Source organism: Chiloscyllium punctatum, chromosome 11 (assembly GCF_047496795.1).
Source record: "Chiloscyllium punctatum isolate Juve2018m chromosome 11, sChiPun1.3, whole genome shotgun sequence".
In the NCBI taxonomy this organism is placed as follows: domain Eukaryota; kingdom Metazoa; phylum Chordata; class Chondrichthyes; order Orectolobiformes; family Hemiscylliidae; genus Chiloscyllium; species Chiloscyllium punctatum.
This window is the reverse complement of record NC_092749.1, coordinates 2,688,734-2,711,580: the sequence shown is the minus strand read 5'-3', so window position 1 is coordinate 2,711,580 and position 22,847 is coordinate 2,688,734. Positions and strand designations below refer to the sequence as shown.

The 22,847-nt window shown below is 49.5% G+C and overlaps 1 protein-coding gene across 1 annotated transcript in view; it reads right to left on the bottom strand.

The window, feature by feature from the left end:
- Window positions 1-17,884: 17,884 nt before the first annotated feature.
- Window positions 17,885-22,847, bottom strand: part of LOC140482677 (kin of IRRE-like protein 3) — a 111,206-nt gene continuing 106,243 nt past the window's right edge. The window contains exons 6-7 of the mRNA XM_072580188.1: window positions 19,267-19,310; window positions 17,885-18,127 (exon numbers count right to left, since the gene is read on the bottom strand). Coding sequence (XP_072436289.1) covers window positions 18,008-18,127; window positions 19,267-19,310 — 164 coding nt within the window. The 3' untranslated portion in view covers window positions 17,885-18,007. The remainder of the gene's footprint in view (window positions 18,128-19,266; window positions 19,311-22,847) is intronic.

The window sequence follows — 22,847 nt, the reverse complement described above, 5'->3', positions numbered from 1 at the left end:
CTGGTAATTATAGACCAGTGAGCCTTACTTCAGTTGTTGGGAAAGTGTTGGAAAAGGTTATAAGAGATAGGATTTATAATCATCTAGAAAAGAATAATTTGATTAGGGATAGTCAGCATCGTTTTGTGAAGGGTAGGTCGTGCCTCACAAACCTTATTGAGTTCTTTGAGAAGGTGACCATACAGGTAGATGAGAGTAAACTGGTTGATGTGGTGTATATGGATTTCAGCAAGGCGTTCGATAAGGCTCCCCCACAGTAGGCTATTGTACAAAATGTGGAGGAATGGGATTGTGGGAGATATAGCAGTTTGGTTCAGTAATTGGCTTGCTGAAAGAAGACAGAGGGTGGTGGTTGATGGGAAATGTTCATCCTGGAGTCCAGTTACCAGTGGTGTACCTCAAGGATCAGTGTTGGGTCCACTGCTGTTCGTCATTTTTATAAATGACCTGGATGAGGGCGTAGAAGGGTGGGTTAGTAAATTTGCAGACGACACTAAGGTCGGTGGAGTTGTGGATAGTGACGAAGGATGTAGTAGGTTACAGAGAGACATAGATAAGCTGAAGAGCTGGGCTGAGAGGTGGCAAACGGAGTTTAATGTGGACAAGTGTGAGGTGATTCACTTTGGTCGGAGTAACTGGAATGCAAAGTATTGGGCTAATGGTAAGATTCTTGGTAGTGTAGATGAGCAGAGAGATCTCGGTGTCCAGGTACACAGATCCTTGAAAGCTGCCACCCAGGTTGATGGGGTTGTTAAGAAGGCATACAGTGTTTTAGCTTTTATTAATAGAGGGATCGAGTTCCGGAACCATGAGATCATACTGCAGCTGTACAAAACTCTGGTGCGGCCGCACTTGGAGTATTGTGTACATTATAAGAAGGAGGTGGAAGCTTTGGAAAGGGTGCAGAGGAGATTTACTAGGATGTTGCCTGGTCTGGAGGGATGGTCTTATGAGGAAAGGCTGAGAGACTTGAGGCTGTTTTCGTTAGAGAGAAGAAGGTTGAGAGGTGACTTAATAGAGACACATAAGATAATCAGAGGGTTAGATAGGGTGGACAGGGAGAGCCTTTTTCCAAGTATGGGGACGGCGAGCACGAGGGGACAGAGCTTTAAATTGAGGGATGATAGATATCAGACAGATGGCAGAGGCAGTTTCTTTACTCAGAGAGTAGTAAGGGTATGGAATGCTTTTCCTGCAACAGTTTAGATTCACCACCTTTAAGTACATTTAACTCGTCATTGGACAAGCATATGGACGCACATGGAATAGTGGGCTTCAGATTGGAATGACAGGTCGGCACAACATCGAGGGCCGAAGGGCCTGTACTGCAATGTTCTATGTTCTATCTTTGGACTCTGAAAGGTACACCCTCATCTTCATAACACTTCCTTACTCCAGCCTTCACCTCTCTCCTGCATTTGGGATTGTCAGAGAAATTTGCCCAATAGGTTAGAGATCACAAAACCCCACTCAAAGTGAAATTGACAAACAGTTTATTGCAAGCGATATCGCTGGAAGAGAAACTGACCAGGCTGACACAGAACTGACAGTGTGTTACAGGTAGATCAGATTTGCTGGTGCCTCTCTGTCTGACCTGCACTTTGTGCGGCTTTGGTATTGCTGAGTTGTGAAACTGCCCTTGGGGCTTTGACATATCTGTGGAGCTCTGTCATGTCCATGGGAGCTTACAGTGTATTCCCCTTGTCTGTGTGCTGTCTGATCCAGCCATGAGCTGCTTGGGAATTCTGGGTGTTCTGGTGCAGTTTGGCAAATATTGCTTTTGTGGGCCTATCGTGGGTTAGCAAATCTTTTCCCACAATTCCCCCTTTTTTTGTTTTGCTTAAGGGAGGGACAAGAAGGGGGCAATGTTGCCAGAGCCAGGGGGATTGTCAGGTCGGGGGGTGGGGGTGTGTGGGGGGGGGTGCTCTGTATCGGATAGGTGGTTGTCAGTGTCCGAGTCTGTCCCAGCAGAGGCTATCCCAGTGGATCTGTGCTCGCTTAGTGCCTGAGGGTAACAGGATTGCACAGAGGCATGAGCAGCACAGTCGGAGGGCCATGGCTAGCACTATAAGGCTGGCAGTGATAGCAATGAGGGCTATCAGTCCCTGTGTGTGGGGCTGTGCCCATGACCCCAGCCAGGAGGGTGCCCAGTCCTATTGGGAGTTCGGACCGTGCAGGATAGAAGCTGCCAGCTGGATAGGTTGGGCCAGGTCTGTGATGTTTTCACTGGGGTCAGGAATGTCAGTGCAGCAGTCAGCACCAATAAGGGCACATGTGACCCCTTTCACAGTGAGCAGGTAACCCTGGGTCATCCTGTTCTACAGAGCCACAGTTCAGATGGTAACAGCCTCCACATTCAGCTGGGCGAGGGCATCTGCTGTGGAGTTGGCCCCCTCCACTGGTTTGGCGGTGAGTTTGTGGGCTTCTACCTGTAACCCCAGGGTTGGAGAGTGGGGTGACATCAGGTAAAGAGCTGTTTCAATGGCAGCGAGGGCTCATCTGCTGTGGGTCATGGGCTTTGGGAAGGGAGGGGACTGGGAATGATATGTGAATGGTCCAGCGTACCCTACATAACAGCTCCCAGTCCTGGATAACGGCAGCCAGGGGTAGGCTTTGTGGCCACAGATAAAAGAGTTGGCGTTGTAGGGTCAGAGATGGAGGGTCTGGGTCCCTGTCCAGATGGTGAGGAAGGTGGTGTTCTCGCTGGTCCTGTTGAGGACCTGTAGATTTAAAAGGTTGCCTTCTGCAGTGAATCTTCGTGCTGTGGGAGTTAGGAGCAGGGAGTCAGTGCACCGGCTCCAGCCAGTCTCCCAGCCAGATGGCTGTGTGCTTTTTAAACAGATGGATCCCGCGGGTGGGCCATGTATGTCAGCAATGGTCAGGGCTGGGGGCTCATGGGAGGGGTTGGAGGCCGGGTAAAACCACCCTTTACATTTATCCAGGTAGGACCCTGCAGACCCCCAGCGGGCAGGGCTGTTGTCCCCAGAGTTGGGCATGGCCAGTGTGGTAACATCAGGGAATCTGTCTGGGTGTATCCAACACTCCACCATATCAGAGATGTTGAGGTGAAGGGAATGAGCCCGTGAGAGTGGACAGGGACCCTAGTGCAGACCCAGCAGCAGGTCTGATTCAATCACTGGGCTGACCCATGGGCCATTTTGAGGAAGGTGTTGGCCTGTAGGTCACGGTGGGTTCTGAAAGGTGCTGCCCCTTGTCCCTGTTTCCCATAGAGCCCCTGTGTGATGGTCAGAGAGATCAGGCCGAGGGTACTGATGGTGATGGCTGTCGTGAGCAGTTGGATCCATCCTCGGTGGTCGGAGTGGTGCCTCCCTCTGTTTGGTCCCTGGTCATTGGTTGTGGAGCCCTCTTGCAGCGAGTGGCATGTGGCCATTCGGGCCATCCTTCCAGGTTCACAGCTGTCCAGGTTGTCATTGGGATCAATTCCCGGCCTTTCCTCCTTGGGGAGAGAGAATCTTTTTCTAATGATTTGACCATGAACTCGTCCCCAGGTTGGACCTGGTGGATGGGCACTGATTGGGGTGTGGGCTTGACTGAGGGGCATGAAGTGCAGGGGGCGCTCCCTGAGGCATACCATCATGTGGCGTCAATCCTTAGGGACCCACAGGCTCTTAACAATAAGAGGGATGTGCGGGACAGCTGTCGGGTGGTTACAGAACAGAGCTGCCTGTTGCTTGTTAAGCTGTACCTCTGCTGCCACTCCCTGTGCTCCCAACAAAGTACAGGCCAGTGAGTGCTAGTGGGGAGGGGAGGGTGAGAGGAGGGTCTGTGAGGGCAGCATTTGCTGATACCGGTTCCTGTGGGCCGGAAGCTGTACAGTGACACTAACAGACAAAACAGCCTGTCAGTACCACCCAGCGGAGGACAGATAAAGTGGGGGATGAAGGGGCCGTTGATTACAGGGCAAGAAGGGGGGTCAAGAAGAGAGTGGGTGGGGGTGATGGGGCAGGACCAGGCATAGCAGGGGCTTGTCTGGTTAGGGGGTTCCGGGCTGCGAGTGATTCCCGTCTGCAACATGGAATAGTGGGTGTCTGGGATCTCCAGTGTGAGACCCTCCGGGGAACAGTGAATGCTGGCATTTAGTTTGTATAAGGTCTGTCTGCCCAGGAGGGTAACTTGGGGCAGGGAGCAAAAATGATGGACACATCAGGGACAGTGGCTGGGTCCGATACTAAAGTTCCCGGGTTGGGAGAGTGGCTCTGTCATGGGCATTCCCGACATCCCTACAGTACAGGCAGTCTTGGAATTCGGGGAAAGCTCCACAGAGGGAGGCGCAGATGGGTGGGTGACCCTGGAATCCATCGGAAAGGAGAAGAGCTGCACCTCCTCCCCCTACTCCCACACCCACCATCGGGATTTCCCATGGGGAGCTGGAGAGGGGTATAGATGCTGCCTGTAGAACCTCCCTCTCACATCAGCCCCAGTTAGGTTCAGGGACACGGGGGACGGGATTAGTCATAGTGTAGGCAGCTCGGTCAGGCTGATACTGTGGGGTGGGGGGTCGATGGATGTGGGAGTGAGGGGTGATGGAGGGGCCTGACCGTCCCTACTCCCATGGTAACCAGGCAGCATCGAACCAAGTGTCCTGGATTGTCAGACTTCCAACACAGTCCTTTAAAACCACCGCGTAGGTCCCTGTACTAGTCTGTCTGTGTCCCTGGGGAGGGTCACTGTACTAGTCTGTCTGTGTCCCTGGGGAGGGTCACTGTACTAGTCTGTCTGTGTCCCTGGGGAGGGTCTCTGTACTAGTCTGTCTGTGTCCCTGGGGTGGGTCTCTGTTCTAGTCTGTCTGTGTCCCTGGGGTGGGTCTCTGTACTAGTCCGTCTGTGTCCCTGGGGCGGGTCTCTGTACTAGTCTGTCTGTGTCCCTGGGGAGGGTCACTGTACTAGTCTGTCTGTGTCCCTGGGGAGGGTCACTGTACTAGTCTGTCTGTGTCCCTGGGGCGGGTCTCTGTACTAGTCTGTCTGTGTCCCTGGGGAGGGTCTCTGTACTAGTCTGTCTGTCCCTGGGGTGGGTCTCTGTACTAGTCTGGCTGTGTCCCTGGGGTGGGTCTCTGTACTAGTCTGTCTGTGTCCCTGGGGAGGGTCTCTGTACTAGTCTGTCTGTGTCCCTGGGGTGGGTCTCTGTACTAGTCTGTCTGTGTCCCTGGGGCGGGTCTCTGTACTAGTCTGGCTGTGTCCCTGGGGTGGATCACTGTACTAGTCTGGCTGTGTCCCTGGGGTGGGTCTCTGTACTAGTCTGGCTGTGTCCCTGGGGCGGGTCTCTGTACTAGTCTGTCTGTGTCCCTGGGGCGGGTCTCTGTACTGGTCTGGCTGTGTCCCTGGGGTGGATCACTGTACTAGTCTGGCTGTGTCCCTGGGGTGGGTCTCTGTACTAGTCTGTCTGTGTCCCTGGGGCGGGTCTCTGTACTAGTCTGGCTGTGTCCCTGGGGTGGATCACTGTACTAGTCTGGCTGTGTCCCTGGGGTGGGTCTCTGTACTAGTCTGGCTGTGTCCCTGGGGCGGGTCTCTGTACTAGTCTGTCTGTGTCCCTGGGGAGGGTCTCTGTACTAGTCTGGCTGTGTCCCTGGGGAGGGTCACTGTACTAGTCTGGCTGTGTCCCTGGGGAGGGTCTCTGTACTAGTCTGTCTGTGTCCCTGGGGTGGGTCTCTGTACTAGTCTGTCTGTGTCCCTGGGGTGGGTCTCTGTACTAGTCTGGCTCTGTCCCAGGGGTGGGTCTCTGTACTAGTCTGTCTGTGTCCCTGCGGAGGGTCTGGTTGTACAATTTGGGGGAATGCCCCCCGTCTGTCTTGTTGTGGTGAACAGTCCATTCCTATCCATGTTATTGCGTGTGGTTTGTGTGTCCCCCCCAGGACTTTGTTTGTCGGTGAGGTTATGTCGCTTGTAAACATGGGCATGTGTCGGGAGCATGGGATTGATGAGGGTCTGTCCAGCCAACTTCTGATTGTCTGTGTTGGTGATGCCTGGTCGATAGACCCAGACCTCCCTGAAGTGGACAGTGAAGTGGACAGTGAAGTGGACAGTGAAGTGGACAGTGAAGTGGACAGTGCAGCGGGCAGTGCAGCGGGCAGTGAAGTGGACAGTGAAGTGGACAGTGAAGTGGACAGTGCAGCGGGCAGTGCAGCGGGCAGTGCAGCGGGCAGTGAAGCGGACAGTGAAGCGGACAGTGAAGCGGGCAGTTAAGCGGGCAGTTAAGCGGGCAGTTAAGCGGACAGTGCAGCGGGCAGTTAAGCGGACAGTGCAGCGGGCAGTTAAGCGGACAGTGCAGCGGGCAGTGCAGCGGACAGTGCAGCGGGCAGTGAAGCGGACAGTGAAGCGGACAGTGAAGCGGGCAGTGAAGCGGGCAGTGAAGCGGGCAGGGGGTTGTCTGTTTTCTGCAGACACCGGGTGCTTTGGGCTTTAACTTTCGGGGGCTGGTGGTGTTTGGCAATGTCCTGACATTTTGTCAGATACTGCAACATGTAACCAGTGTCCCATGAGGGATCCCCGTGCCCCCCTGTAATGGCCGTGGTTCAGTAATCAATTTTGCCGGAGCCAGTTCCCATGGGACCAGGTGTAAAGTTCCCTTGTGAAGGGGATAACGGAATGGCTGGTCCCTGTGTCTTTTAGCACAGCGTCTGCCAGTGGCCAAGGTGTAACAAGAGCATCTCCTACCTTGTCTAAGTATTGACCATGCCTTTTCAGATTACTCTTGTTCATTTTTGGCCCCGGGCTGTTCTCACCACGTGTTTGGGGTTGCCCAGCTTCCACAGCTGGCATCTCCCAGCAGACAGTGGATGGCTGTGCCCCCTTTGACACCCTGGACATCTTGGGATGGTTTCTAAGTGCTGTATTTTAGATTTCGATGAAAACAAAGTGAGAGAGAGCTAACAGAACACAGGCAGCGAGTGATTGACAGGCTAGGCAATAAAAGTTACTCATGTGTGTCATCGCTGACCACAAAGTGAACAAACTCTTCAGTGCTGAACAAACACAGCCCAAGCACTTAGTAAGGACAGAACAAGCAGACACACCCAAAACAAACACTTAGAAACCACAGGACAGTACAACACAGCTGGGCCCGAGTCAATGTTGTTCCAGCTGTGGGTGTATCAGGAGTAAAGCGAGAATTTGATGAGCAGTCTCTCCTGTATTGTGCCTAACTTTCTCTAGCCGACTGCCTTTCTCCTGGCTCGAACAGGTTCGTGACCGCAGTTCTGGCTCAAGGTCAATTATGCCTGGGCCAAGTTCAGGTTTGCTGTAAAATTTGAGGTAATTAATGTCGCACAGGTGATGACTTCCAGTCCACGCTGTTTAGGACCGAATTACCTGCTGCCAGTTCACTTACTTTCCCACCAGCCAACTTCCTCAGGCCCAGACATGGCAGCTTAAAAGGAACACATCAGTTTAGGAGTCCAGTGCCCACCTCCCCAGGCCCAGGGTCACTACTCAATTTCCGAATTCCAGTAGGTGAAGCCAATTCGCCGCAGATCAGAATTGTGTCCACCCTGCCCAATCATCCAGTGTCTCTCTGGTCTGACCCACGGGGCAGGGCTAGCCCCCAGGTACCAAGGGGTTTAAATTTAAAAGGTGAGGTTCACTTACCCTGTTGAGAGAGAAAAACAGAAGGGTCTGCTGACTAACGGCAAACTGTCAGAGAAATTTACCCAATAGGTTAGAGATCACAAAACCCCGCTCAAAGTGAAATTGACAAACAGTTTATTGCAAGTGATATTGCTGGAAGAGAAACTGACCAGGCTGACACAGAACTGACAGTGTGTTCCAGGTAGATCAGTCTCCCCTCTCAGAGCTGAGGATCAGACCAGTTTTATAGTAATGCTGCACAATGACACTGATTAGGAAGTGGGAAACTACAACGTTTCTGGAAATGGAGTAATTTGGTTGCAAGGATGCTAATTGGAAAAAGGTTTAGCGGATGAATGTCCTGTTCCTTCACACAATGCAACATCCTGACAGAATCATGGTTCCATTCCTCTCCACAGGTAGCTGTTAATGTCTCTTGTAAAGTGGTGAGATGCTTTCATTGTCCTGTTCCTGGAGCATGTTCTTTGCTGGTGCCTCTCTGTCTGACCTGCTCTTTGTGTGGCTTTGGTATTGCTGAGTTGTGAAACTGCCCTTGGGGCTTTGACATATCTGTGGTGCTCTGTCCTGTCCGTGGGAGCTTACAGTGTATTCCCCTTGTCTGTGTGCTGTCTGATCGGGAATTCTGGGTGTTCTGGTACAGTTTGACCAATATCACTTTTGTGGGCCTATCCTGGGTTAGCAAATCTTTTCCCATAGGGATACTCTTCCTGGTTTCCGTTGCTGTACATCAGATATCTCCTTCCTGTTCCAATACCCTAATGAGAAGGGTAAACCTGAATAAATACCCCCGTGAGTTGTATACCCCTTTGTAACTGAGCCAGGGGAACCCGGTAAATGTCCTCCAGCTCTATCAATCCCAAGGGTAATGATGGCTGTGAGTTGGTCATTGAGGTCTGAGCTGAAGCGAAGCCTGGGATCCCCCCCTGATCCTGAGGTGATACCACCTGCTTCAGACAAGATCTCCAAGCAACTTGAGTGAGACCCACAGCAAGAGACCAGCTGCACTCTGACTGCAGAAAGACAGCAATCTGCTGGATTCCCATTTCCAAAGCCACATTCCTGTACATCCCTGAATTATCCAACATCCACATGAAGGTCAGCAATCTATCTCCCTCTGCCTCAAAACCATTGAAAAGTAATGAGTTTCACTTCTCAGTTTGATAGCAATCTCCAATGATGAACACTCTCAAGTGCATTTCCTGGGTTGTGCAATGCATTGTTAGGAAATATCTTTCACTCATGTTCCCCTCCAGGGTTGAGAAAGTCCAATTGAATGGGGCTATGATGAGTGTGTGAGAAAGCTGGTTTTAACTCTATCCCCAGTACCTCGACAAGGATACCTCAGTAACACTGGAGGAGATACATGACCCTGAGGGGGGTGTGTTATTAAGGCAGGGTTCCTGGATGACGCCTGGTTTGCTGTAATTGTTAAAGGTTGAGGGAAAGGGTCGGTCCACTTGTAGTGTTTACAATTGGACCAGTGGGTGGGAGAGGGGGGGCAATGACTTCCTCTGATGTTGGAGTTGGTGTTGGGAGGTTTAAAGTTGGAGCAAAGTGATTCAGGAGTGAAGTCAGGAAATACTTTGTTACACAGTGAAAACCGTGGCCCCCTGTCCCCCCTCAGCCCCACAAGATTGAGATTGATCGGGTTTTTCTGAGGGAGCTCCTAACAGTAACAGGAATGTGGGGCTATCAGCCACAAGGCGTCACTGGTGAATGGCCTCAGTTTGTTTATCCACACAGCAGATGGTCAAACCCTGCAGCCCCCTGAACTCAGGCTGAATGGGGGCCTTACATTCACCCTGTCCCCAGGAGGGGCTAGTATTCACCCTGAGGGGCTACATTTGATGGTAATGACAGGGATGGGGAAGACTTCATGTCTGTCAGATTTGAGGTGCATCGTGAAGTCACCATAGTAGGTGTAGTGTAATAGGTTAGGGGAAGGGTCTGGGTGGGAGACTCTTTGGAGTGTCGGTGTGGACTTGTTTTTGGGCTGAAGGGCCTGTTTCCACACTCTCGGGATTCTATGATTCTAAGATTAGTGACTGAGGGAGAGAACAGCTGGGGTATTACTCTGAGGGTCACCATAGCTCGGCTGGGGGTGGGGAGGGGCTAGCGTTAAGGGGGCCACGTTGAGAAGGGATTGGACTCACACTGTATCTGCCAGCCCCTGTCCCAAACAGCTATCCAGCCAACGGAGCTAATCAACAATGCCAGTCAGGTGCTGCATCGCCTGTAACGTTCCACAGGTATTAATAGATATCAGTACAGTCTGACTGGACAGATGGGAAGCACAGGTCAGCATTTTAAAATCAAAGTTGGCTGTTAAAGATGCAAGGCCCTGGCTTGGCTCTGTTAGAATAATCCCAGGAAGGGGCAGGGGAGTGGGGGGGGGAATACAGACCACAGATATTCAGACAGTTCCTCTTGTTCTCCAGTAGATGCCAGCAGGTTCCCTGGTGTTGAGTTTGCGACAAGACTCTGTGCCACAGGTTAGAAAGGATCCCTTTCAGATTCCCAGTGTCTCTGGGATCCATCGGCCTGTGTAAACCATCACATCCTTGCTGTTCCTGAGCACACCGCACCGTCACTGCATAACCTCCTTCAATCGTTGTCGAGACTCCGGGTTATCCCCCCAGCCGGATCAAACAGGAGTTTTGCAGTTTTACTCATCTTTAGATTCAGGGGGTTATTTTGTTTTTCTGAAAGCATTGAAACTAAGTGCTTTCAGGTCGGCTTTCCAAAACATGGCAGCAAAGAAATTTACCCACTAAATTACAGCTATTCTTTCCATTCCTGCAATTCAAACCAATACTATTCAGCTTTTTACCAACAAGCACAGACTTCGATGGTTTCCCCTTCCCATCAGCCATCTCTCTCCCATTCTTCCCTCTCCATCCCATTGCCTCACTCTCTATCGCATTGCCCCCTCTCTCGGTCCAATTCTCTCACTCTCTAACCTATTCCCTCCTCTCTCTTTCCCATTCCCTCTCTCTCGATCCCATTCCCCCATCTGTATCCCATTCCCTCCCTCTCTATCCCATTCCCTCCCTCTCTCTGTTCAATTCCCTCACTCTCTATCCAATTCCCTCACTCTTGAACCTATTCCCTCCTCTCTCTATCCCATTCCCATCCTCTCATTCCCATTCCCTCCCTCTCTCTGTTCAATTCCCTCACTCATTGTCCCATTCACCCCTGTCTCTCTCTTTCTCCCATTCCTTCCCTCTTTATACCATTCTCTCCATCTCTATCCCATTCCCCCATCTCATTCCATCACTCTCCATCCATTGCCCCCTCTAACCCTTTCCCTCCCTCTCTAACCCTTTCCCTTCCTCTCTATCCCATTCACTCCCTCTCTGTCCCATTCCCTCCTTCTCTCTGTCCAATTCCCTCACTCACTATCCCTTTCCCCCTCTTTCTCTCCCATTCCCTCCCTCTCTATCCCTTTCCCTTCCTTTCCTTTATATCCCATTCCCCCTCTATCAATTCCCTTTCCCTCAATCCCATTCCCTCCCTCTCTATCCCATTCCCTCACTCTTTACCCCATTCCTCCTCTATCCCTTTCCCTCTCTCTATCCCATTCCCTCCCCCTCTATCCTATTCCCCTCTCTTTCTATCCCTTTCCCTCTGTCTATCCCATTCCACCTCTACACCTTTCCCTCTCTATCCCATTTCCCCTCTCTCTATCCCATTCCTCCTTTCCCTCCCTGTCTCTCCCATTCCTTCCCTCTCCATCATAATCCCTCCCACTCGATCCCTTTTCCCTTCTCCCTATCTCTCCGTGAAGATTTGTAAATGTCCACCTTGGGTTTGCAGATCAAGGCCAGGGTTTGAACCCAACTTTCAAAAGGAAGGGGGTTTCCGGCTGGATGTCTGTCCCTTGAGAATCGCTCCTTCTGCCCCAGGTGATGGGGAGTGACCCAACTCCGTGAGAAATCCTGAGGGCAGGATGGGGGACGGGTGGCTATGGGGGGAATCTGCCTTGACCTTCCCAGTCAGACTGACTCGGTCACAGAGCCCCCCTCCCCAGGAGCTGCCTTTCACTGAATGGAGGTGAATGAAGGCTTGGAGCCTGCCACCAACAATCCCTCCATCCCCCACCAAGCCTAGCCCCTCACCCCTCCACCCCCCCAATACCACCCACCCACGTTCCTCCTCCCCACCGACCCCTTCCTTGTTGAGGTGCCAATCCGATCCATTCGGAGCTTCACTCACAACATGAATAAGGACGCTTCCACTCCACCCCCCCCTCCTCAACTCTTCCCCCCCCCCCCCCCCCCCCCGGGGTTTTATTCCCGAATCTCATTGGGTCAGGTGATTGGGATCTGGGAATAGCTTTCTCCACAAATGCTTTCATCAACACAGATTCCTCATTCCCATCCTCAATCACTCCAGACGATCCAATTATTCCCAAAACCCTGAATTCACGGAACACTGTGAGCCCGTTGGAAGTTATTCAGTGGTTAGCTTTAATGAGATAGTTCCAAATCCCACAACATCAGCATCAGCAGGAAAACCCGTCACAATTTCACTCTGTATTATCAGTTACTTTCAGATCGAGAGTAAATAGCGGAACTATTGACCAATTACAAACTAAAAATAAACAGAAGGAAATGCTTAAAATGAAACAAATTCAGAACAAAGACATGAACACAGAGAGGCAGAGCTCGGTGTGGGATTGGAACTGCATGAGGTGGGAGCTGGAGGACCTTCTTGTGGTTCATAAGGAGCACACTGATTGTTGGTGTTGGCTGTTTGAGGAACTCTGGCTCACAGTTTGATGAGCCCAGATCATCAGGGAGGGGGGAGATTTACATGAGAGTGAATTGCTTCAGAAAGCAGCCACACCCCTCAGATTAACAACCTCAAACAGGGTCAGTGGTCAGGGATGAGCTTCTTCAAATGTATATAAAAGGAAGAGAGAGGTCAAAGTTCACACAGGCCCCTTAGAAAATGAATCTAGGGAAATGGATTTGGGGAAAAAGGAAATGGGAGAGGAGTTAAACAGAAGTTTTGCATCATCTTCATGGTGATGGACACTTTAAACATCCCATTGAGATGAAAGAATATGGGGGGGGGGGGGGTCGGGGGAGGGAGGAATTAACTACCATCACCATGAGACAAACTAATGGGGAGAAAGGTAGAGAGTGCCCCAGGCCCTGACTTCATCCTAAACAGGGATCTGCAGAGAGACAGTGGGTCCATTGGGTATCAGTTTGAAATAATCCTTGAACAGGAAAACAGCCAATGGGACAGCCCGATACAAAATGGGAGGGAGATAAAAAGCGAGTCACAATGAGCCAATCAGCCTCACAGTCTTTGTCAGGAACGTCTTGGCTTCAGTTATTAAGGAAGTAACAGCAGAACATTCTGAAAATCATAATCTAACCACACAGACTCAGAGTGGCTTCATAAAAGGAAATGTGTTCGAGATAACAAAAACAGAAATTGCTGGCAACATTTTTGAAGAGAAATCAGTTAATGTTTCAGGTCTGGTGACCCTTCCTCAGAAGTGATGGTAGCTTAGAAAATATCAGTTTATGTGCAGAAGATAGGGCAGTGTGGAGGGGGGGGGGGGGGGAGTAAATGATGAATGGGGACAGATCCCAAAGGGAGTGAAGAGCAGTTGGACAGACAAAGGAGTGAATAACGATCAGGCTGGGAGGGTGAATCACTGTTAATGGAGACTGTTAGTGGTTCACAATGGAACCAGACAATGTATTGGACTTTCAGAAGGTGTTGGTGGGAGAATATTGGTGTGACTAGACAGTGGGAGGAGAAAGTGAGGACTGCAGATGCTGGAGATCAGAGCTGAAAATGTGTTGCTGGAAAAGCGCAGCGTGACTAGATAGTGGTCAGGAAACACAGAGTAGGAATGAAGGCTTCTTTTTCAGGTTGGTGACCAGTGGGATTGGTGCTGGCACTGCAACTGTTTACAAGATTGATCTGTGGGAAGGCAACAGCCTAATGGAGAAGTCAGTGGGCTAGTATTCCATCAGAGAAACGTGAGATTGAACTCCACTCCGAACCTGGAGCGATTTCAGTCCGACCAGGAATTGAGGGGGAGTCTGGCTGGAACCATTGTGATAATAACCCAGCTGGTTCCCTCAGCCCCTTTGGGAAAGGAGCTGTCATCCTATCCCCGTGCAGTTTACATGTAACCCCAGGCCTACACGCTTGTAATTACCTCCTAACTGCTCAATGGCCAATAAATGCTGGCATTACCAGTGATGCCCACATCCTGTCAATTGGTTGGAAAATGTCCTCAAAGATTGAGCTTCCACAGCCTCTGGGAAACAGAATTCTAAGGATTCATCTCCCTCCACCCTGGATGAAGAAATTCCTCCGCATCTCAAATTGAAAAGAGCTGTCCCGGAATCCTGGGACTGAGCTCCCTGGTTGGAGATCCCAACGGGAGTAACATTAGATCCACACCTGCCCCATCAATCCCTGTGAGAACGTGAAGGTTTCATGGAGATCTCCTCATTTTATCAAACACAAGAGAATAATGACACAGTCTCCACAATCTCTCTCTATCGGACAATCCAATAATCTCAGGGTCTGGGAGGGTCAGAGTGCCCAGTAATCTCAGGGTCTGGGATGGTCAGAGTGCCCAGTAATCTCAGGGTCTGGGAGGGTCAGAGTGCCCAGTAATCTCAGGGTCTGGGAGGGTCAGAGTGCCCAGTAATCCCAGGGTCTGGGAGGGTCAGAGTGCCCAGTAATCTCAGGATCTGGGAGGGTCAGAGTGCCCAGTAATTTCAAGGTCTGGGAGGGTCTGAGTGCCCAGTAATCCCAGGGTCTGAGAGGGTCAGAGTGCCCAGTAATCTCAGGGTCTGGGATGGTCAGAGTGCCCAGTAATCTCAGGGTCTGGGAGGGTCAGAGTGCCCAGTAATCTCAGGGTCTGGGAGGGTCAGAGTGCCCAGTAATCCCAGGGTCTGGGAGGGTCAGAGTGCCCAGTAATCTCAGGGTCTGGGAGGGTCAGAGTGCCCAGTAATCTCAGGGTCTGGGAGGGTCTGAGTGCCCAGTAATCCCAGGGTCTGGAAGGGTCTGAGTGCCCAGTAATCCCAGGGTCTGGAAGGGTCTGAGTGCCCAGTAATCTCAGGGTCTGGGAGGGTCAGAGTGCCCAGTAATCTCAGGGTCTGGGAGGGTCAGAGTGCCCAGTAATCTCAGGGTCTAGGAGGGTCAGAGTGCCCAGTAATCTCAGGGTCAGGGATGGTCTGAGTGCCCAGTAATCTCAGGGTCAGGGATGGTCTGAGTGCCCAGTAATCTCAGGGTCTGGGATGGTCTGAGTGCCCAGTAATCTCAGGGTCAGGGAGGGTCAGAGTGCCCAGTAATCTCAGGGTCTGGGATGGTTTGAGTGCCCAGTAATCTCAGGGTCTGGGAGGGTCAGAGTGCCCAGTAATCTCAGGGTCTGGGAGGGTCAGAGTGCCCAGTAATCTCAGGGTCTGGGAGGGTCAGACTGCCCAGTAATCTCAGGGTCAGGGAGGGTCTGAGTGCCCAGTAATCTCAGGGTCTGGGAGGGTCAGAGTGCCCAGTAATCTCAGGGTCAGGGAGGGTCTGAGTGCCCAGTAATTTTAGGGTCAGGTAGGGTCAGAGTACCCAGTAATCTCAGGGTCTGGGAGGGTCAGAGTGCCCAGTAATCTCAGGGTCTGGGAGGGTCAGAGTGCCCATAAACTCAGGGTCTGGGACGGTCAGTGTGCCCAGTAGTCTCAGGGTCTGGGAGGGTCTGAGTGCTCAGAAACCTCAGGTTTTATAGAGGCTGGGTGTGATGTTGCTTTGTAATTTGGGAGGTGAGGTTTCAGAGTTAAAAATCCCACAACCCCAGGTAATAAATCAACAGGTTTAGTTGGAAGCACTTGCTTTCGGAGCACTGCTCCTTCATCAGCTGGTTGTGGAGAATAAGATTATAAGACACAGAATTTATCGCAAAAGTTTACAGTGTGTTGGAACTGAAATTATTAATTGAAAAAGACCTGGATTGTTTGTTAAGTCTCTCATCGTTGTTGGTTTCAGTTCTTTCATGTGTAAATCACAGAACATTGAAAAGTTACATTCTCAAGTGAACTTTAACAATTGGTGTCATGTTGGCCCAGATAATGTATTGAAGGTGTGAGCTTCCCTGTGTGAGGCTATCTGTGCCACAATGGTCAGACTGATTCTCATCTAAAAAACGGATTTACAGAATCTTACATAGATTCATGCAGTTTTTGAGCAAAGGAAAATGTAATTCTGCAAGTACAAATACACCCCACAAACTTATATGTGTGTGTGTGTGTGCGCGCGCGCGCGTGTGCATGTGGGTGCGTGTGATGGGGGGGGTTTATGTGTGTCAGTGAGTGTGTGTACGTGTGTGAGTGAGTGTGAGTGTAAAGGGGTTGAAGTCTGTCAGAGGGTGCGTGTGTGAGTGTGGGAGTGTCTGTGTGAGTGAATGGGTCTGTAGGAGAGTCTGTGTGTGTGTGTGTCTGTGTGTATGTGTGCGTCTGTGTGTGTGCCTGTGTATGTGTGTGTGTCTGTGTATGTGTATGTGTAAGAGTGTGTGTGTGTGTGTGTGTGTGTGTGTGTCTGTGTGTGTGTACAGTGCAGTAGGGTGACCTGTAGTGTGACATGAACCCAAGGTCCCTGTTGAGGCTATTCCCCATAGGGACCGACCTTGGCTATCAGCCTCTGCTCGGCCACATTTTGCTGTTGCCTGTCCCAAAGTCTGCCTTTGGATGAATGGACACAGTTGGAGAACAGTTCAGCGGGCCGAGACATTCGACCTCAGACCTTCGGGTGACCGTCCTCCAAGACAGACTTCAGGACAGGAACAACGAGAAGTGGCCGAGCAGAAACTGATACCAAGGTTGGTCCCCATGGGGAATGGCCTCAACTGGGACCTTGGGTTCATATTGAGAATCTAAAATTTGAATTTAGGCAATAAGTATATGTCGATTTTTATTAACCACAAAATAGTTTTTAAATGTAAAAGAATACAATAAAATGGCTGAGAATAGTGATTGAACCCTGTGAACCTGTTGTGCTGTTTTGCAGAATTAAGCTGAAATTCAAAGATAAGAGGACAATAGAGTTTTCATAAAATGAATACTGACACATTAATTAACCATTCGAACTAACCTTGAACTGATACATGGCATGACAATTTGCGGAAATAAGATTTCTTTTCCAAGGAATACCTTGTAATTAAGGCTGTGCTATCTCTTAAAAAACATATAATGTGCAATTTTCAAACGTGATTGTGTAACTTCACCATGGAACACGGAAGCTTTAACCTTGGTGTTGCTGGATAGAATTGTGTCAAGGTTCCTTAATTCAATAAACTAATGACCATTGCTTTTTGAACAGACCATATCCGTTGATTATTTTGACTGATCTCAAACCAAGACGCCCCTCTTGAGGGGTCATAGATCTTCAATATCACACTACAGGTGACCCCCATTACACTACACACAGACACACACACACACACACAGACACATACTCACACACACACATACACACACACACACACACAGACACATACTCACACACACTTACACACATACACACACAGACACATACTCACACACACACACACAGACACATACTCACACACACAGACACACACTCACACACATACACACACACACATACAGACACACACACACAAACACAGACTCTCCTACAGACCCATACACTCACACAGACCCTCTCTTATTAGCTCACACAGACACTCCCACATTCACGCATGCACCCTCTCACAGACTTAAACCCCTTTACACACACACACTCCTACACATACACACACTCACTCACAGACACTCATTACCCCTGCCACCCCCCTGCTCCCTCCACATACACCACACACACAGACACACACATATATAAGTTTGTGGGGTGTATTTGTATTTGCAGAATTATATTTTCCTTTGCTCAAAAGCTGCATGAATCCATGTAAGATTCTGTAAATCCGTTTTTTTTAGATGAGAATCAGTCTGACCATTGTGGCACAGACAGTCTCACACAGGGAAGCTCACACCTTCAATATATTACCTGGGCCGACATGACACCAATTATTAAAGTTCACTTGAGAATGTAACTTTTCAATGTTTTGTGATTTACACATGAAAGAACTGAAACCAACATGGTCATTCTAAAAGATGAGAGACTTAACAAACAATCCAGGTCTTTTTTAATATATAATTTCAGTTACGGCACACTGTAAACTATAAATTCTATGTCTTACAATCTTATTCTCCACAATCACCTGATGAAGGAGTGGTGCTCCGAAAGCTAGTGCTTCCAATTAAACCTGTTGGACTCTAACCTGGTGTTGGGTGATTTTTCACTTTGTCCACCCCACCTCCTCCACATCATAGGATCCAGAGAGTCGGTTGCCTGCAGCAGTAGTGATGGATACATCCAGGAGACTATGTGTGTTTGACAGCCGCGTACTCGGAGTCTGGATCAGTCACTGTCTGTATCCTGGGTGGGCGCTGGGTGACCTGTCGGAGTTGGAGTTCAGCGTAATGCACCTGCCCATCACCCTCCTGCAACATCACACAGACATCAGATCTTCAGTGGCACGAGGACATTTGATGTGAGATATGTACAGAGCTTCATTTTCATAGAATCCTTACAGTGTGGAAAGAGGCCGTTCTGTCCACCAAGTCTGCGCTAACCTATCCCCTAATTACCATACCTAACCCACTCTAACCTGCACATCTTTGGACTGTGGGAGGAAACCGGAGCACCCGGAGGAAACCCACGCAGACATGGGGAGAATGTGCAAACTCCACACAGGCAGTCACCCGAGGCTGGAATCGAACCTGGGTCCCTGGCGCTGTGAGGCTGCAGTGCTAACCACTGAGACACCATGCTACAGTAAGCTGTTTTCAAACAGTTATTATTGTGAGTAGCATTGTCAGTAATCGAATCCTGTCATTATGATGGAAATACATGGATTGTAAGTTTGCTTGCTGAGCTGGAAGGTTTGTTCTCAGACGGTTCGTCACCATGCTAGGTAACAGCATCAGTGAGCCTCCGGTGAAGCGCTGGTGTTCTGTCCCCTTGCTATTTATGTGTCTTGGCCGAGAGACCTGGCATTCAAACTGGAACTCCATCAATGAACAAGGACCTCATTTACCAACCTCTGAGGAAAAGAACTGAAACGATATCACCCACCGTAACAGACCAACACACATAAATAGGAAGTGGGGCAGAACATTTGTGCTTTAACAGAGGCTCACTGATGATGGTACCTAGCATGGTGACGAAACGTCTGAGAACAAACCTACCAGCTCAGTGAACAAACTCACAACCTGAACCTCAACCTGAGCTACATATCTTCTCAAAAACCACTTTATTTAATGAAGTGAGAATTAGTGAATTACTACTATCACAGAATACATATGAATAATCTGTTTGTGAGTTATTAGCATAATGACCATAATATTAACATATATATTATCATAATATTAACATATCTCCATGTTCATTTTGACTTTAAGTCAATGGTTTCTTGAACTGTACCTTTATATTCCTAGCTATCTGCAACTATCAAGCAGTTATTCATTGTTTACTGCCATTGCTGTGACTATAATGTCACTGATTCTTGAACAATAAATGAATAGTATCATTCCTGGAGTTTAACCTGTTGCTGATATTCACATCTTGATCCATCACTTACCCCCACAGGAACAGCAGCTGGTAGATTGCTGGCTGGGCTTTGAGCTGAAAGACAATGCAATGTTCCTCAGATACAGCTCTCTTTGAAGGCAAAGCACAGTAAACACTGTCAGAAACAGAAGGTGCTGTCCTTTCAGGGACAAAGCTGCCATGGCCTACAGCACTATCAACACTGTGAAAGGGAAATCCTGCACTGTCTGTTGTACCTGTAAGTGTCTGGCTGAGACACCTCTCAGAGAGTGTGGTCAGTTAAAGCAGCATGTGGCAATTACCCCTGTCTAGACATCCTCAGGAACCTGGATGTTATGAACATATAAACAAGGAACAGGAGTAGGCCATTCAACCCTCCGAACCTACTCCTTCATTCAATATGATTGTGGCTGAATTTAAATCAATTCGATATTCCAACATATTCCCCAATAATCGTTCACCGCCCCCCCACCCAGGTCATTAAAAATCCCCCTTCCACTGTCTTTCAAAAATTAATGATTCTTCAGCCACTGCCTTTTGACAAAAGGAGTTCCAAAGACTCACAACACCCTGAGAAACAAAATGCTTCCTCATCTCTGCCTTCAATGCCCACTCCCTTATTTTAAACAATGACTCCTGGTTTGAGATTCTCCCACAACAGGAACCATCCTCCCCATATTCACCCAGTCAACTCCCCATATCCACCCAGTCAACTCCCCATATCCACCCAGTCAACTCTCCATATCCACCCAGTCAACTCTCCATATCCACCCAGTCAACTCCCCATATCCACCCAGTCAACTCTCCACATCCACCCAGTCAACTCTCCATAACCACCCAGTCAACTCCCCATATCCACCCAGTCAACTCTCCATATCCACCCAGTCAACTCTCCATATCCACCCAGTCAACTCTCCACATCCACCCAGTCAACTCCCCATGTCCACCCTGTCAACTGCCCATATCCATCCAGTCAACTCTCCATAACCACCGAGTCAACACCCCAAATCCACCCAGTCAACTGCCCATATCCATCCAGTCAACTCTCCATAACCACCGAGTCAACACCCCAAATCCACCCAGTCAACTCTCCATATCCACCCAGTCAACTCCCCATATCCACCCAGTCAACTCCCCATATCCACCCAGTCAACTCTCCACATCCACCCAGTCAACTCCCCATATCCACCCAGTCAACTCCCCATATCCACCCAGTCAACTCTCCATATCCACCCAGTCAACTCCCCAAATCCACCCAGTCAACTCCCCATATCCACCCAGTCAACTCCCCATATCCACCCAGTCAACTCTCCACATCCACCCAGTCAACTCTCCACATCCACCCAGTCAACTCCCCACATCCACCCAGTCAACTCCCCATGTCCACCCAGTCAACTCTCCACATCCACCCAGTCAACTCCCCATATCCACCCAGTCATCTCCCCATGTCCACCCAGTCAACTCCACATATCTACCGAGTCAATTCTCCATATCCACCCAATCAAATCCCCATATCCACCCAGTCAACTCTCCATATCCACCCAGTCAACTCTCCATATCCACCCAGTCAACTCCCCATATCCACCCAGTCAACTCCCCATATCCACCCAGTCAATTCCCATATCCACCGAGTCAACTCCCCATATCCACCCAGTCAACTCCCCATAATCACACAGTCAACTCCCCATATCCACCCAGTCAACTCTCCATATCCACCCAGTCAACTCCCCATATCCACCCAGTCAACTCCCCATATCCACCCAGTCAATTCCCATATCCACCGAGTCAACTCCCCATATCCACCCAGTCAATTCCCCATATCCACCCAGTCAATTCCCCATAGTTGACTGGGTGGATATGGGGAGTTGACTGGGTGGATATGGAAGGTGGAAAGGAAGATGGACGAAGATTTGCCATCTGAGGTAGTTTGGGTTGAGGTTAGGAATAGGAGAGGTGAGGTCACCCTGTTAGGAGTCTTTTACAGGCCTCCTAATAGTCCTAGAATCGTTGATGAAAGGATTGCGAAGATGATTCAGGAGAAGAGTGACAGTAATAGGGTGATTGTTATGGGAGACTTTAACTTTCCTGATATTGATTGGGAAAGCTATAGCTCAAGTTCGTTAGATGGGTCAGTGTTTGTGCAATGTGTGCAGGAGAGTTTCCTGACACAATATGTAGATAAGCCAACAAGAGGTGAGGCCATACTGGATTTGGTTCTGGGTAACGAACCAGGCCAGGTATTAGAACTAGAGGTAGGTGAGCACTTTGGGGACAGTGACCACAATTCGGTGATTTTTACTCTAGTGATGGAGAGGGATAAGTGTGTACTCCAGGGCAAGAGTTATAGCTGGGGGCAGGGAAATTATGATGCATTGAGGCATGACTTAGGATGTGTGGATTGGAAAAGTAGATTCCAAGGCAAGAGCGTAATTGATATGTGGAACTTGTTCAAGGAGCAACTATTGAGTGTCCTTGATAAGTACGTACCTATCAGGCAGGGAGGAAAGGGTCGTGTGAGGGAGCCGTGGTTTAATAAGGAGTTGGAATCCCTTGTTAAATGGAAGAGGGCGGCCTTTGTAAAGATGAGGCGTGAAGGTTCAATAGGGGCAATTGAGTTATAAGGTAGCCCGGAAGGACCTGAAGAGAGAGCTAAGAGCAGCAAGGAGGGGACATGAAAGGTCCTTAGTTGGTAGGATTAGGGAAAACCCGAAGGCTTTCTATAGGTATGTTAGGAATAAAAGAATGACTAGGGAAGGAATAGGTCCAATCAAGGATAGTAATGGGAAGTTGCGTGTGGAGGCTGAAGAGATTGGGGAGGCGCTGAATGAATACTTTTCGTCAGTATTCACTCAGGAACAGGACATTGTTGTCGATATGAATACTGAGGCACGAATAAGTAGAATGGATGGCTTTGAGATATGTAGAGAAGAGATGTTGGAAATTCTGGCAAGGGTGAAAATAGATAAGTCCCCTGGGCCTGATGGCATTTATCCTAGGATTCTCTGGGAAGCAAGGGAGGAGATTGCAGAGCCATTGGCCTTGATTTTTGTGTCCTCTTTGTCGACAGGAGTAGTGCCAGAGGACTGGAGGCTAGCAAACGTGGTTCCCTTGTTCAAGAAGGGGAGTAGGGATAATCCTAGTAACTATAGGCCAGTGAGTCTCACTTCTGTTGTGGGCAAAGTCTTAGAGAGAATTGTAAGGGATAGGATTTATGCACATCTGGATAAGAATGATGTGATCAAGGATAGTCAGCATGGTTTTGTGAAGGGCAGGTCGTGCCTCACAAACCTTATTGAATTCTTTGAGAAGGTGACGAAGGAGGTAGATGAGGGGAAAGCGGTAGATGTGGTATATATGGATTTTAGTAAGGCGTTTGATAAGGTCCCCCATGGTAGGCTACTGCAGAAAATACAGAGATATGGCATTGAGGGTGAGTTGGAGGTTTGGATTAGGAATTGGCTCTCTGGAAGAAGACAGAGGGTAGTAGTTGATGGCAAAGGTTCATCTTGGAGTGCCGTCACTAGCGGTGTTCCGCAAGGATCTGTTTTGGGACCATTGCTGTTTGTCATTTTTATAAATGACCTGGAGGAAGGGTTAGAAGGTTGGGTGAGC